The sequence below is a fragment of the Tiliqua scincoides genome, chromosome 1 (genome assembly GCF_035046505.1).
Source record: "Tiliqua scincoides isolate rTilSci1 chromosome 1, rTilSci1.hap2, whole genome shotgun sequence".
NCBI classification, from domain to species: Eukaryota; Metazoa; Chordata; class Lepidosauria; order Squamata; family Scincidae; genus Tiliqua; species Tiliqua scincoides.
Genome location: NC_089821.1, coordinates 62,709,402 through 62,726,307, shown reverse-complemented (window position 1 = coordinate 62,726,307; position 16,906 = coordinate 62,709,402). Strand labels below are relative to the sequence as shown.

Below are 16,906 nucleotides of genomic sequence, written 5' to 3'. Positions count from 1 at the left end.
ATCGCACATTCACATAAACAAATCTGTTCATTTAAATGTGTGATCGCAGGTTCTGTAGAAATTCCCTGGCTACAAAAACAGCTTCAGAGAATTTTCTTTTTTAATCCAGCCTCTAACAGAGTAATAACCAAGTTCTAAGAGGGGATGGGGTGGTTGAATATCAAAGTATATAAGGGCAAGGTAATCCTAGCCTTCCATGGCTTTTATAGCCCAATACTGTGAGTGTCTACATGGGCATGGGTACTACTGTGTTCAGTGGCATTTGCTTCCAAGTCCATGTGCACAGGCTGCTTTTATAAGTACAATACATAACATTTAGCAAATAAATGCTTGAAATACACAAGGGAGTGAGGATATGGAAGTCTGGAGTCTGTATTTATTTTGAATCTTTTTACAGTATCATAACAAAAATATTTTGCATGTTAACTTCTGCACGATTCAGACATAGAAGTCCTAATTATAGTGACAATCACCTCTGGGAGGGGGATGAGGGGGTTTCTCCTGTTAGGAATACCTGTGCACCATCCCAGCTGTTACATATAGTCATAATTTATTCAGAACCTTAGTGTTTCACAGTACAGGTGGAGCCTATTTATGGGCGTGAGTTCCATGGGTATGAAAAACAAAAAACACGAAATAACGTGTTGTGCTAAATTCCATAGAGTTACCCAAATACGCTGCAGCCTGACACTTCCAGCTGGAAGGAAACTAAGGCAGCTGTTCTCATTTGCCTCCCCCTCCTCGGCTCTGTACTCAGCCCTCCCCGTTGCCAGCTGTCCCCACTTCTTTCACAGGTGGGATGCTGAGCTTTTAAGAGTCTAGTCCTATGCATTTCTACTCAGAAGTGTCCCATTCTAGTCAATGGGGCTTACTCCCAGGAAAGTGGATTGGATTGTAGCCTGAGAGCCCAGTCCTATGCCTGCCTACTCAGAAGTAAGTTCCATTCTAGTCAATGGGGCTTACTCCCAGGAAAGTGGATTGGATTATAGCCTGAGGGCCCAGTCCTATGCCTGCCTACTCAGAAGTAAGTCCCATTCTAGTCAATGGGGCTTACTCCCAGGAAAGTACGGATTGGATTGTAGCCTAAATCTCATGCTTTGGCTTGCTGGGGAGACTTGCTTGCTGGCTATTTTGTTTGTGTAGGCTGGAGCACAAAGAGCCTGCACCATCTCAGTCTGAAGGGGGGAGGAATTTGGCAAACACTCCCTGGGTTTTTTAAAGCAATCCCGTTACTACCACACCTGCCCCTGTGTGTGTGTGAATGCTCCACCATGCTGCATGTGTTCTGGTTGCAGAGGTTTTCCGCCCCCCCTTCCCCTCTTTCCTGCCTCAGGGGCTCCAGGAGTCTTACTGTTTCTTAGGAAGGGGAACCTCTTCCATGGCTCCAGGGCTATTTCCCTGCCTATTTGAGGAGGAGCCTTTTTGCAGTGTTTTGGGCTGCCTTGAAACTGAGGGAGATGGCAGCACAGGCAAAGGTGTGTTCAACTTTCAATTCCCCCCACCCGATTCTCAACAAATCCACATTAAAAAATCCGTGGATAAATAGGTTGCACCTGTCTATAAAGCAAAGATGATAAAGAGAAAAATCATTGTACTGGTAGGATTTGGTGATTCGAAACTCATAATACACCAGTACTAGATTAGCAGCATTTACTGTTTCTGAGGCTGATTGGATAACGTTACAAATAATACCCTTTTCATCACCCAAAGCTCACTTCCATTTACTAATCAACTATTTTGATAGAAGAAACCTTAAAGTCAGTATCTGCATCTTTTAAAGCAATAATGAGCAAATACAAGCTTGTAATTAACTGATCTTCAATATACCCAGAAACTTTACAGGCATTGTATGTTGGACATTATTAGAAGAATGAAAAGCAAAGTTTTGGCAGATAAATGCACAGAGATGTTGAACGAGTTATAGGAGCTTCATAAAAGGTATTTTTGTTGATTAGCAGTTATTCTTGTTGAGTAGAAGTTAATTCACCACATTTGGGTTGTAGTTGCTAGATATGTGAATATACAGATGTCATCCCATGTACCACCTCTCATATTGGAAAAAAAAAAATTATTGTTTGCAGTCAGATCTTCACAATGTTCTGCACCAGAAGATGTGACTCAACAGCCAGGTTCCCAAGACAGAGTTGATAAAGGCTGCATCACTGAAGCACTTTAACAAATGTATAAAATGATAGAGATTCAGCTTGAATATGTGTTGAAAGGGTAGTTCAGCCAAAGAACACCACATTATTAGTGAGGTTTATAGAGCAAAAAAATCTAAGTGACACAAGAAATAGGACAAAGTCTATGTAATGGGAGGTAGCAGCTGTGTTGAATGTCATTTCCTTAGCTTGTATGTGAGATGGGGAGCCTCTCTCGCCAAAAGCCATTCATGATCTATCATTTGAACATTTTTTTAGAGCCTCAACAACATCTGGTGCTTGGAAGACACTCAAACTCAACTAAAGTGGCTTTCCACATAATTCTTAGTTCTTGTACTTTATTACCCTAGCAAGATAGAAAACACATTTTTCTTCAGTCCTCTGCTCTTGGTATTGCAACATTTGGCCAGGATGTGACTTGATCTCTTAGGAGGTAAGCATCACTTTCAGCAGCAGGGGTCAAATTTCCTGTTTGTCTTTTGCATCCAGCTAAAAATAGAAAGAACATAAATTGCTTGCTGGTGAAGCTTGCTTGTTGCAGAGGACATTAGTTCAACTGTTGACAGTGACTGAAGCCACACTGGGTACCCATATTAGTGGGAGATATAAATATTATAAATAAATAAAAAGCAACAGCATGGAGATGAAGGCAAATGTTTACCTTAGCAATTAAATACAAACATGTTGAGTTATAAGCATACCAGAAAAAGCCATTAGTGTTTATCTCCTCTAGACAGTTTGCTAAATGACCTTCATAAAAAATTGACTATTTACCCCATCTTGCATTTCAGCTGGAGGAAGGGAGGGAATAGGTAGAATCTAACCCCAATGCCAACAAATTGAATGCACCAGGCATTATGGATTGTTGTTGCAACCCTCCCCTCAAAGCACAGGGCTGATTTTTCCACAGTTAAATGAAATCACGATCTTAAAGTGCAACAGGCCTGCTGCTATTATATTAGTATACTCAATTTTAATGCTGCCTAATTTTACAGGGGATAGTTGTTCACAAAAAATTGTTCCCAATGTATTTTAAACATCAGTCTTTCTCAAAGGTAGAATTGATTCGCAAATTAACCAGGCAGTTGCATCTGTTCATCTTTCTTCCTGCCTTATATGGGATCTTTCTTAGCCAATAATTATGTAATCAATCTGACCAATTATACTGCTTTCACTTGGTAAGCATCTGAGAAATATATATGACTGAAGATCATGCTTGAGCAAATGAGTGAGCAGATTCAACTATCTTATTTGTGAAACCATTTTTCCCTTGAGACTAGCATTTGAAATGCAGTGTGATATAAATATTTTTTGATTGTACAGCTGGTACTGTTAATGTTTTTTTCCACAAGTGCTGGACTCCTTATAAAAGTGCTTCTGATGGTTATCTACCTCTGCCCTGCTTGCTAAAGCTTCCCCTCCTCTACCCCAGATTTATCCACCAGCTCTATCAAACCAACAGTCTTGCACAATCTGCATGATATAGTTCTGTTTACCACTTGGCTGTGCTAGGGAGCCTGCCCACATGGCTCTCTCTTGTCTTTCCAAGTCATACTTTTAATATGAAACAGAACCATACTATGTACCATCCAAGTTTAGAAAGGCTTAAAAAGAAAAAGAACTGCAGGTGAAACTGCCTGTGTCTGTGTCTCCATAAGTTTCAGAGGCAAATAGATACTTAGGGTGCAATCCAAAGATCACCCTAGGCTGCCGCAAGGGGGCTTGTGTTGGTCTCGGAAAGCCAGAAGCAGCCTCAGCAGCACTGCCGGTTGGCCGCCGGCACACGGGTCTGAGAAGGGCAGGGGCATTCCAGGGTGGGAATAGGCCAGATCCTAATCATCCTCTTAGGCAGCCCAGCCTAGTTCTGCGCTACTCGGATCTGCACCACCTATTAGGTGGCGCAGATCCAAGTAGACCCATTTGGGCCACTGCCGTGTTATTTGGGGGAAGGGGAGTCAATTCCACTTGCCCTGTGTTGCGTCACAGCCAGCCCAAATCCTACACTGGATACAGCGCAGGCCAGCCCACCTGCTTGTTCCAGCACAGGAAGAAATTAGGAAGTTAGTTTAAGTATTTGACATTAGTTATAGGTGTGGACTTGAACCTTGAATTCTGATCCCTGTTGGCTCTAAAACCGGGGGGGGGGGGGGGAGAGCTGGTGTCCCCAGAAGCCAACTTTTACTCACCAGAGTAAAATTTTGATGCTGTGTCTGTGGTTTTCAAACTCTCTGGGAGTTTGAAACCCACGGTAAGTCTTTGCGGGGGCAGGGGGAAGGCAGCAATCGCCCCACTCTCCCTGACCTGGGACGCCCTGCAGGCAATCGCGCAGGGCTCCCTGCACACAGGGACGGCTGCTGCAGGGACTGGAGGGTGCACCCGTCAGAAGGGAAAGCGGAGTGATCGTACTCCGCTTCCGGTTTTGTGGAGCGGGGCACGATCACTCCGCTTTCACTTTTCCTGACCTGGGGAGCTGTGCCAAAGTTTGCGCAGGGCTCCACGCACCAAAGTCTGAGGCATGCATAAGATGCAACTAGTATTTGCTTCCTAATTTTCTTCTATGAACAGAGGAATATGCTCTTTATTTTATGTATTTCCATTCTATTTATTTAACACATTGCTATATCACTCTTCATTCAAGAATATGTGATGTGGATGTGATGCAGAGGATGTGAGGAAGGGAGAGGCCCTGTGCTTGTATTTTCTTTTGTACAGAAAGGGGCAAGAAGCCTCTGTGTCTTTGGATCATGTCCTTTACAAGGAATAATTCAGCAAGTATGAAGGCTGAACAACTATTTTAAAACCGCTTTTCTGAGGTATCCTAATCCAAGTTATTTTGTTTATACTGTTAGGTAGCCTAGATTTTTTTCAATAACATTTGTTTAAAGTTGGAAGCATATAGCTTGGTGCAAAGAAGCTACTCAATAGATTCAAGACTCCCATTCCCACGGGGGATGCAGATTCTAACACACTCAGAGTTCTTGATCAAGTGGTTGTATGGCCGCTTCCTACATTCATTGTCCCAACATGAACCATCCACACATCTCTATATGACGTCAGTAGAATTGAATCTATGAGAACTGTTCAAACAGCAGTCACCAACCAGGCAGATTTTAGGCATGTGATCTGCCTGGATTTATCTGGAATAAAATATTAACACCAAGAAATATCTGTGAGGTAGATATTGGAATGCATTGATAATAAAAAGATCAACAACATGAACTGTGTTGTGTTAGATATGAGCCTTTCATTTGATTCATAATCCTACCATTACTTTGCACTTGTGAGACACTGTGCAAAAGGAATGAGGAGTGTGAGGAGAAGCAACGTTTTCAGTTTGAGTTTCTGTACCTTTTCTGTTTCTTTCTTCATTAATTCCTGTAACTCCTCTTTCCAGCCCAGCAGATTCACCACCTTCTCCACTCCACTGACCACATCGCCCAGTTCAGCCACATCATTGTAATGTGGCTGATATGCAAATGGCCCCACCAGGTCCCGATTGATCAGCACACGTGGAACAGAGCCTTGAACTGCACCCGCCAAACTAGCAAAGGGCTCAACCTACAAATACCAAGAAAAAAAAGAAATAGGCTGCAGCTGTCCCAAAGTAAAGATATCTTAATATCTCTCACAAGAAATTCATAGCATTTTGTTGCCTGTTTTCTCTGAGAACTAAATGGAAGGGCCTCAGAATGACTAAGTCTTAAATTAGACTTTTCCATATTCCCCATTCAAACATTTATTACATAACATAATATGCTGTTATAGTCTCAATATTTAGCAGAAAACGATTCTCTTAAGTGCTCAAAGCATTTCACACATACGGGTGGGACCTTGGTATTCACTGATTTGACTCACCACTGATACCAAGGTCCACCTGGAACACCAGTGAATAACAAGGTATTATTTGTACATTATTTCAATACTTCAATACTTCTTACAAGAACGTAGGAAGGAAGGCCAGTATTAACTCAGAAGTGCAGCACAATATGGATTTAAGGCTGTGATAGCATGATTTCCTCAAGGCCATTCAGTGGCCTTGAATAACACTGAGGGCAAAATATGTTACAAAAAACACATTACTTTGGCCTACTTTTTTCCTTTTTTTTCCATCAAGAGCACAGGTTGAGCACCCAAAATGGGGAAAAATAGTGGTAGCTTTAATCCTTTGTCCCCACTGTGGTTTTGATCTCAATAGCCTACCCAACACTATTTTGATTAGAAATTTTTTTTTACACTGTAACAAACAAAAGTGGGCCAAACTAACATGTTCTTCATAATTACAGTCCATGTGGTGAAGTGATGCTTGAACCATGGACTTCTTTTATAACTCAGTTCTTACCCATTAGGTTATGCCAGCAGCTAAAACTTGCTGGTTCCCCTTCTAGAGTCAACTAAGAAGAGCATTCCAAGAGTGGCTAAAGAAAGCTTACATGGCTTTTTACTTGTGCTATCCAATCCTATCCAATTTTCCAGCTCCGGGTTAGCCACAATGCAGCCCCATGGTAAGCAAACAAATGTTCCCATATCTTAAGAAGGTTCCAGTGACTGCCCCTCCACCACAGGTTGCAGCACACAACTCACTGACACAACTGCACTAGCACTGGAAAATTGAATAGGATTGGGCTTTTACTCATTACTGATGTACTGATTCACTACTTCTGATTCCTACAGCACAAGTATACAGGAATGCAAGTGATTTTGCCTTCACTGGCTCCCCCATCAGTTGACACAGCTGCTGAGAGAGTGAATTTTAAGACCAGAACAAGTTGTAAGTTGGGCCCCTAGTAGGGACACAGGGATAATTATGTCTACAGGGAAACATTTGAGAACTGCATTTCTAATGTAGTTTTCAGCTGGGTGCCTGATCCTCTGTCATTTCTCTGTGCTAAGGTCACCTTTATTTCTGTTCTGTCACTGAGCAGCTATAGTATCCATTGTTTCCATCCCTGCTTTTCAGAAATTGTGCATATCTTACATTAGTAGATATTAAAACCCTTCTTGGATTTTAGCAACTTCTGCTTCCAGAGCTATCTATAAACCCATATTTCACATGTCTTAATTCACATGCGATTTCATTGATCCCTAATTGCCACTCTCTTACCCCCTCTGGATCCTTACTCTGTACAGTCCAGAGTCCCTGAAACACTTTGTGTCAATACCCCAGCTCTCATTCTCTTCCCATGTTCCTGATAGTTCAAACCTCAAGGGAGGTTCCGACGACAAAGAGCAGGTCTGCCATCGGAAAATCTGTCACATGCAAGAAGAACCGATGAGGGAGCTGTTCCCCAAAGAACACAATGTCAGGCTTAATGATTCCAGTGCACACAGGACATTTGGGGATCTTATCAGCCATCACATCCCCCTGAAATGAAATCAAATAAGATAAAAGCCCATGTTAGGCATATAAGCAACAGTCTTACATCACCTAAAATGAAAATAGACATTTTTCTTGGATCCTGATTATTGCACATGCCAAACTGTAATGAAGCCAAAAGCAACCACGTGAGCATTTTGAAGCAAGGATCTTGGTATCACAGTACAATAGAACTAACATCCTCTTTACATATGCTTCTGTGATATTCCTGAGATTTTGCATCTGCTATGCCATCACTCACCCTGAAGTCCTCACCAGAGTATGATCTTCGACAGACAGTGCATGTTGCAGAAGCAAACGTGCCATGAGCTTCAACTAATTTATCTGGAGGAATCCCAGCAACTAGAACGCAAAAGGTAGAGAGATCAGATCAGCTGAAATCTTTCTTCAGTCCAAAGTTAGCACCCCAATACCCAAAATCTCACTGCTTCAGTCTGACACTGCCCTCAATTCATCTCTTAAATCCAAACTGGGGGGGGGGGTTACCTCTTTCCAGCCCATCAATGTTCTGTGTGTACAGACGCAAAAGGAGTCCTTTGTCAAGTAGAAGTCGGAGGAAGTAGTGGGCATAGTTGGGTCTGTAGTTGCCGGGGTACAATTCCTTGGCCAACATGAAGAATGGCTTAGGGTTGTGAAAAAAATAGTTTAGCTCAAAGATGGCTTCAGGGTAGGGAATGTTATACTGCTGGAGGTTGCTGTAGAGGCCACTCCCAGGTGATCTGAAAGACAAGAGAAGCCAGCATGCAGAAGAAAATTTGGAATAGTTTCCATGAGGAGACTGCTATACCACCTAGCCTTGTCAACCTAACTAAGGGCGCAATCCTAACCCACTTTCCAGCACCAAGGTAAGGGAACAAACATTCCCTTACCTTGAGGAGGCCTCTGTGTCCGCCACCCAACTGCAGGATGCAGCACATGCCCTGTTGGTACAGCTATGTCAGCGCTGGAAAGTTGGTTAGGATTTGGGCCTAATTTGCCTGTTTCTTCCTCCAAAGAACAAAGGCTGCAATCCGAACCACACTTTCCTGAGAATAAGCCCCACTGAACAAAATAGGACTTACTTCTAAGGAGACCTGGTTAGGATTGTGCCCAAAGACTATTAAATTTTTATTTAGACCTTTGGATCAGCATAAGCTATTTTTTCAGATCAAATTCAGGTGTAATTTTGTTCACGGTCCACTTTTATTGTTTTTGAACAGATACACGGTGAAGAAACACACTACATATTTAGAACAGTTGGGCTGTACTGGAAGTATCTTTACTACGTTTGATCTTTAGAAAAAAAGGAGGAGTTCTAAAGAAAATGATTGTGATAGTTTAAAGCAGTAGCTGGCTGTGTGTAGCACTATCTAGTTGGTAATATGTGATGTCACCAACAAGCCTGCCCAACAGCAGTTTAACACTCCAAAACGCTTTATTTTTTCCTGATTAATAAAGCAACAAATGAACAAATAGATGCATGAACGTATATGCAAAGTTTTTTTTGATTTTTTGGCAAACAATCTGCTTGAAGCTTGGTGGGGAAGGCCAAGGAGGATGGCTGCAGTGGCATAGCTAAAGGGGTGTAGGGGGTAGCAGTTCCACGAGGCATCAAGCTTTAGGGGGACAATAAGCTGAGCTTAACACTAGTGACCAAAATTGTGAAAATTTTGGTTTGTATGAATAATACCATCATGTTGTATATCATTGGAAAGGTAATTCAATGCAGAGTGCAATGAAACAAACCGCATTGGAATATCTGTGTTCTACCAAAAATTATGGCCAATTAACCAGAAAATGAAAACACAACTGTCTTGTGGAATAAAAAGTGAACTTGCTTAACTCCAAACTGACCTATGAGACTGATTGTTCTGAGTATCAATGAGATGTTATTATGATACAGCATGGAACCAACAACTTTTTATTTATTTACTTAATTAAATTTGATTTTATCATGCGGGGGGGGCCTACAAAATCTTCTTTGACCCTGGGTAGCGAATAGATGTCTTAGCTATGCTGCTGATGGGGGAGGCAGCAGAGCAAGTGGGTGGTGAGCTGCTGGGGGGACAAAGTGGGTTCCTCCCAATTTTCACTTTTTAAAAAGCCCGGGCATGACATTACTTCTGGGGCAGCATTTTGAGCTTGGCATCGGGCTACACAATCATTAGCTATGCCACTGGTCGGCTGAGCCAGTTGTGGACCTACCATTGGGTTCTATGGGGCAAATGCCCCAGGCACGAACCTCTAGCATCCCGTGGAAGCCTCTCTAAAGCTCCTGACAGGGTCAGAAACTGTGCTTCTGGTTTTCTGGAAACACAGTTTATAGTGTCGGGGAACCTCAGAGAGGCTTCCCCAACAGGGGTTCAGGTTGTGTGAGGCTCCATGAGCCTCAGGTGAGTGGGGGGTGGTGGATTTGCAGGGGGGGCAGTGACAGCCAGCGGGGGCACCACTGCTGACCTTTGCCCCGGGCGCGGGACTGGGGAGATCGCTGCTGGGCTGAGCTAGCATTCTGTTCACCAGAACATGTCTGTCATATCAGCTGGGAAGCTAGAAAGATACGGGACACTCACAGCAACTGATACATCAACTATGCATTTTGTTTTTATACTGCATCTGTTTTTACTCATAGGTTATCATCTGTGAAAGGAACAATAATGGAAGCAAGAAAACAGTTGAAGAATTATAGAACATATAGCAAAATGCCAGTCTTGTGATTTTGATGACATCTTTTTAATTATTCTGGGTACCCATTAAGCAAATGGGAGCAGGATCTCACTATATAGGAGTTAAAAAAAAAGTTATGCCAACACCCTTACCTGCCCTCCTCCTACAACTATAATCTGAGCCCTCATTCATACTCCACTCCTCATTCATACTCCACTCCTACAGCAAGCACTGTGCTTCTCAAAGTTATTCCAAATGTGATCTGAGCAGTGTGATGGCCATGGAAAATTGCTTCTACAAGTTAGAGACTCCTCCAGGGACTGAAGGACGGGTAATGTTTGTACAATCAAAAGCACAACCCACTTGACAGCAGCTGTGGTGTTACCTGAAATCTGGGATACCACTAGGAGTGCTCAGCCCTGCTCCAACCATCACCACTATCCTCTGGCATTCTCTCTTCTGAATTAATTCAGTCACATCCTTCAGGGTCAGCTTCTCCTTTCCACCAGTATTTCCTCCTCTGCCAGATCCAAAGAATACCATTGGGGTAGTAGATAAGGAAAAGGGCCGAATGGCTCCCTGGATCCTGCTAACAACACAGTGCACACACAACAGGTTACAAGCAAGCACTTTAAAATGTCATTCTGCAGACCAGTTTACCCAGACTGGGGGAATTGGAAACAAATTAACATTTGGGAAAATCAGAATAGGTCTTCCAAACTGGGACAATTTTCACATGGGAAAACATAGATATCTGTCTAGATATCTGTGAGCAATAAATATGCAGAATTCCAGATGAATTCAGGAATGTTCCTTATTTTGCAGGTAACCTTATTTCAGATTATTTTAATATTGGAATGCCACTGTAAGACTTGAGTCTCCAGGGAACACAGAAATAAGAAATCCAAAACACGCAATGAAACTACAAAACAGTATCAAATGTTGGGGAGGGGCATCACTTTCATGTACCTGCAGATGGGCCTGCAGAGGCATCTAGCTGGCTGCCTCTGGAAACAGAATCCAAGATTAGATGCTTTGATCCAGCTAGGCAGTTCTGACATTTCTAAAGGAACGGCTTATGCCTATGCAAATCTGTGAGTAGTAAAACAAGAGCCCAAACTTGTTTTATGAAGGAAGCTGCCAGCATTCAATGTCAGGTTAACAGGAACAGGTACAAAAAGGGGAAAAAAAGACTATACCCCACTCCATAACTGCATGCCATCTTCTCCATGTTGCTTTCTGGACTCTTTTGCCATATGTTTCCATTCAGATAGTGGAAGGCAGATCCCAATGAAATTGTGGGCAGATTTTTGGAGGCTATAGAATGAGAGGAGCTTTTGTAATGATGTTGCTGGGCATGTATCCAGAGATTCCTCCATCCTAAGAGATAACAACAATCAAAAGCAGGCCTCAGCACAGCTGACCACAACATTTTTGCAGAGGAATAGAAACCCATACAACTTAGCTAACTCAAGCTTGGCATTTGCTGCAGAGCAGGAATTATTAGTAAATACCTACCATGTATCTGCCATAATACAAAAACTTTTTTAAAAGGCTCTTGTTTGTTTCCAGTGAGCAAGACAGGATTACAGTCTAAATCTTACTGAACACAATGGACTTACTTATGAGTAAAAAAAAAGATATTGTAACACCATTTTCAAGCACATCTAGCTACAGGTTAAATTTTACTTATCTCACACAGCTGCTCAGAAGATATTCAAATGAAAAACCATTTGCATACTAAAAATGTCCTACAAAAAATTATTAAGAGCTCAGATACAGAGGTAAAAACAACGCTAACAGTGCAAGCCTATGCACGTCTGAGCAGAAGTAAGCACCTCTGACTTCAATGGAACTTACTCCCAGGTAAGTGTATACAATACTGGAGTCTAACTTTGAACCAGCAGATGCAGCCGAAGTCATAGCTCAGTGATAGAGCACTTCTCTTTGCATACAGATGACTGCAGTTCTAATCCTTGGTATCTCAGGTAGCAGGCCTAAGAAAGAGTCTGCCTGAGATCTTGGAGAGCTATCGCCAATCAGAGCAGTCATAAAGCAGCTTCCTACATTTGACTTTCCTCCTATAAACTGCAGCAATTTTATTAACATCAGTGCCCCAAGTATCTCTTTCATTCCAGGTCAGGAACCTCCACACCTCACATCAATTGTCCCCAAATCTGCCATGTCTTTTCCATATTATCTATAGTCTTTTGAATTGGGCTGCTACTCACCTATTAATACCCGAAGACTTGCAGCACAAAGTATATTCCTTCCTAGAGAGACTTTGAAACCCCAGTTCATTTCCCTTTAGTTTCCTAGACCTGAAACTGGAAAGAAAAAATCAGAAGGAAGTTTCCAGGTCTATTTCTGCGTCTTTCTCTTTACTGTCCCTAAGAAACAAATGGTTCTGCCAGCATGGATGGCAAAGAAGCTACCATTATGCAGTCTCTAGCAATCCAAATGCTCAGGAGGAGGATCTGGAGCATAGGGCAAAGACCCACTCTGCTTTCAGTGATCTTGAGCCAAGCAGAGCTGAATAAGCTCTTTACCATAATGTTCCTAATAGAAGAACCTGCATCAGCTCATGTTAAAAAAAACAAAAAATCTGTCGGGGTTTTTTTAGTTCCTGAATCTCCAGGACAAGATGTGCAGTTTGGACATTTGTTGCCATAATTGCCCAAGAACCATGGCTTCATGTTTCTTAAACACAACTTTTTCAAAATGTTACTGATACAAAGACAAAGCTCACTGCTATCAGTCCAGTTTTTTCACACTGTTTTTCTAGAGATTCAAACACCTCTTGCATATCCCACGTATCACATTATTCCTTTAAAACTCACTACAGAAGCATCCATCAACTCTTTACAGATCATCAATTTCCAGGTTACAGTCACTGAACAAGCATCCTGCAGAAAGGCATATTAGAAAGCACCTCATTTCATACTTAGATACCACAAAAGATTAAATTTCCAGTTCCAATCCAGGAAAGGTTGAGCGCAATAGACCCAAGACCTGCTACTGCATGCTGAGATCTTTCACACGTCCAAAAAGATTAACAAATACCACTGATTGTCTATTAAGAAAATAGGGAAGGGGGGCATGGACTAAATATGGTTCATGAAGAGTATGTAATTCAGGGGAGTGGAGCCAGTGGTGTCACTAGGGTTTGCGTCACCCGGTATGGGATGCCAGTGTGTCACCCCCCCATGCAGTGGGCGGGGCAACACCCCAGGTGGTGGGCAAGGTGATGTACCATCACTCCGCCCCCACTGGTTTTTTTGGTTGTACCTTTGATAGAACAAAGAAAGAACACATTCTGCATAAAATTACACATTGATTGATATATAACATGATGGTATTATTCCTCCAAACTGTGATTTTAGTGATTTTGGTCACTAATGGTGTCACACACACCCCTTACTAACACCTTATTGCAGCAGTTCTCAAACTTTTAGTACTGGGACCCACTTTTTAGAATGACAATCTGTCCATGACTCACCAGAACTGGTCTTGATGGAAGTGAAATCATCAGGCAAATTAAAATAAATAAGTATAAATAATTAAAGTAAAACAAATAATTAAATAAGCCAGCCCTGGTCCACCAAGTGAATTTCCTCTGTAGCCTGCAATAACACCCCCTCCCAAAAGCAGTAATTTTCAACCCTACGCAGTGCCCAGTTCAATTTAAGAACTTCTTTTTCAACCAGATCACTGTCAGGATCCAGCTGGCTTTGCAAGTCTCAAAAAAGTTCACCTTATCAGCTGAAGCCTCTGTTTCGATCCTTTTTAGTGGGGGGGAGGCTGCCATCTGCAGCACTTGTTTAGCTCCAGGGGTATAGGATCAGGACGATTCTGGTAGCCTTGCACTCTCCTTCACCTGATCTTCTACACCAGCCAAGGCATGTTTGCTTACTCGGGAGTAAATGCAACCGTGAGGCTTAGTTTCACTTTCCATAGGGCTCAATACATTCATCTGCTTGGAGGGAGGAACTTCTTTCTCAGGTGTTTTTGGGGGCTGCATTCATTGGATCAGGACCATTCTGGTGTCGTTGGATTCCTCTCAGCCTGCCCTTTCCAATGGACTAAGGCACGTTTGCTTACTCACGTGTAAACACACGATACAGCTCACTTTCACTAAACAACATTTACAGTATACTAAAAGACATAAAATTAATGAAACAATAAAACCATGGGGGATGACAATTTAGAACAGAAAAAAGCAGCAGATCAAAAACGCCATTACAGAGGGCAGACACCAATCCATCACCCAAATGCCAGATGAAACGTTTTGAGCCTTTGCCAGCAGGGAATTCCATAATTGTGGCACCAATACAGAGAAAGCTCATGCCACCATCCCTCTAACTTGGGACAAAGGCAGCACTTGAAGGAGAGCCCCTGCAGATGACTTAAGAGGGCAGGCTGAAATATATATGGGAGAAGGCGGTCCTCCAGATAACCTGGACCCAAACCATGAAGGGCTTTAAAGGTCAATAACAGCATCCTGAATTAGAAAATGAATGGGCAACTAGTGCAGTCCTGGACAACTTTAAAAGGGGATTGGACAAGTTTCTGGAGGAAAAATCCATTACGGGTTACAAGCCATGATGTGTATGTGCAACCTCCTGATTTTAGAAATGGGCTGTGTCAGAATGGCAGATGCAAGGGAGGACACTAGGATGAGGTCTCTTGTTGTCTGGTGTGCTCCCTGGGGCATTTGGTGGGCTGCTGTGGGCCGCAGGAAGCTGGACTAGATGGGCCTATGGCCTGATCCAGTGGGGCTTTTCTTATGTTCACGCAGTGGTCCAACAGAAACAAACCGCCAAGTTCTGGCAACCACCCAGGCTATTGAATTCTGCAGAAATTGCAGCTTCCAACCTGTCTTCAAGGGCAATCTGCATATAGGATGTTACAGTAATCAAGACTTGAAGTCACTAAGGCATGGACTACTATGGTCAGGTTCAATCAACTCAAGTACGGCTGCAGCTGCACATCAGCCAAAGCCAGGCAAATTCACCCCAGGCCATCTGGTTTTCCAATCTGTAGCAATTTTTTCTCTTTACTGTAAGAAGTCTGTTTTTCAAAAAGCATCACATGCTCAACTATATCAAGGCATGTAAAACAGGTTAACAATATAACTAATGGATCAAATTCCTATATATATATATATCCTGGTATCCAACATATCGATAACATGAAGCGCTTCCAAAATTCCTGACTGTAGGCATTTCCACATCTGCTGACTGACATTTCCAACAACAAATGTCATAAATTCAATGACATCTTTGTAACGTAAGAAACCACCTATAAAGTACTTCGTGCTGAATGTGATAAATTGACATACATGAGCCCACAGCTCCTCTGTACCTTCCCTGCCCATATCTCATTCCTGTCTCTTCTTATACTTATATTATCTTCTTCTAATATATACACCCTGTCCCAAAGTTCCTCCCATAATTATGCTACACCAGTGGTCCTTGTTCCACTGTGGTACTTGAGGTCTGTGGTCTGGTGGTCAGGGTGACCAGATGTCATAACCTCAAAAGAGGACAAGGCACCCAAAAATGTAGGACATTCAAGAAAAATACAGGACATGACAAAATAAAAGCTAGAAACGCTTGTATATGGATTTCATGTGGTTAACTTAAACACTACGTTACTTATTATCCAATTTAAACTATATTACATAAAATTTATTGATTACAAGAAGGCTATGTGCTGCCTGCTGACAGGAAAAGGAGGGCATTTAAGTTCTTTCCCAGGACACGAGGCTAAAAAAGAGGACATGCCCTGGGAAAAGAGGATGCCTGCTCACTCTGCTGGTGGTACACATGGAACCCCCAGATTCCTGTCACCTGGCATTGAGAGCAGCTACACAACACGACAAGCAGCAGTAGGAGGTTCAGCTTGGCGGGCAGAGCTCCAGCGTGTGCTTTTTGTGTGCTCAGTGTCCACCCTAAGCCTCTTACCAGTGTCTGTTGTGCCACATCTGGCCGCCCAACGCAGAAGTACCTGGAGATGCTATCATCAATTGCCAGTTACTTCTGGTGGTACTTGCAACAGGTGGACTATGCGTAGTGGTGCAGCAGGGGACACATGATGAGAAATGCTGTGCCACACCTTTTCTTGACCATATTTTGGCTCCATCCTTCACCCATCCTGGCAAGATGCTCCTCAGGGCAAGGCGTGCATTTCCTCTGCAAAACACATTCTAGCACATGTTCACAGCTCCTGCCCCTAATGCTTTTAGGGTCCAAGCCTGTGCATGCCTACTCAGAAGTAAGTTCCATTATAGTCAATGGGGCTTACTCCCAGGAAAATGTGCATAGCATTGCAGCCTTACAGCCCAAGTCTATGCCTGTCTACTCAGAAGTAAGTCCCATTAAAGTCAATGGGCTTACTTCCAGGCAAGTGTAGCCTCAGGTTACAGTCCTATCCACGCTTTCCTGGGAGGAAGCCCCACTGACTCTACTGGGACTTACTTCTGAGCAGACAGGCATAGGGCGGGCTCTCCGACGCTCAGGGACAGGAGCTGTGCCCATCGCGCCCAGGTCAGCAAAGGTCTCCCTGCCGCCCGTGCCTGAGCGGGACCAGTTCACTCCGCCTTGCAACGCTCGCCGCCCGCTCACCAACGCGGACCTCTCAGACAAGCCTAGGCCGCTGTTGCCATGGTGACCAGCACCCGCCAAGCTCCTCCTCCGAGGCGGAATTGTGAAGCGGTGCTGTGCTA

The 16,906-nt window shown here is 43.1% G+C and overlaps 1 protein-coding gene across 9 annotated transcripts; it reads right to left on the bottom strand.

Moving 5' to 3' along the window:
* Positions 1-354: 354 nt before the first annotated feature.
* Positions 355-16,900, bottom strand: SIRT3 (sirtuin 3). 9 transcript variants are annotated; one of them, XM_066611194.1, is made up of 8 exons: positions 12,411-12,792; positions 11,379-11,559; positions 10,565-10,765; positions 8,023-8,255; positions 7,778-7,878; positions 7,363-7,524; positions 5,511-5,720; positions 355-2,651 (listed from the first exon to the last, which is right to left on the bottom strand). In XM_066611194.1, the coding sequence occupies exons 1-8, from the start codon at positions 12,478-12,480 to the stop codon at positions 2,622-2,624; spliced, it is 1,188 nt and encodes a 395-aa protein (XP_066467291.1). In that variant the 5' UTR covers positions 12,481-12,792; the 3' UTR covers positions 355-2,621. The 9 variants fall into 9 exon arrangements, 7 of the variants coding, with proteins under 7 accessions (XP_066467291.1, XP_066467290.1, XP_066467287.1 ...); XM_066611193.1 differs by having other exon boundaries at positions 10,565-10,768; positions 12,411-12,791; XM_066611190.1 differs by lacking the exon at positions 355-2,651 and adding an exon at positions 16,806-16,900 and having other exon boundaries at positions 5,378-5,720; positions 10,565-10,768; positions 12,411-12,506.
* Positions 16,901-16,906: the final 6 nt, after the last annotated feature.

Bases quoted from the DNA above. Each gene is read 5' to 3' on its own strand.
- SIRT3 (XM_066611190.1), bottom strand. From the start codon at position 12,480: ATGAACTGGGGTTTCAAAGTCTCTCTAGGAAGGAATATACTTTGTGCT. The intron at 11,560-12,410 runs GTGAGTAGCAGC...GTTATCTCTTAG, and splicing joins AAGTCTTCGGGTATTAATAG to GATGGAGGAATCTCTGGATA. The intron at 7,525-7,777 runs GTGAGTGATGGC...ATTTCATTTCAG, and splicing joins ACTCTGGTGAGGACTTCAGG to GGGGATGTGATGGCTGATAA.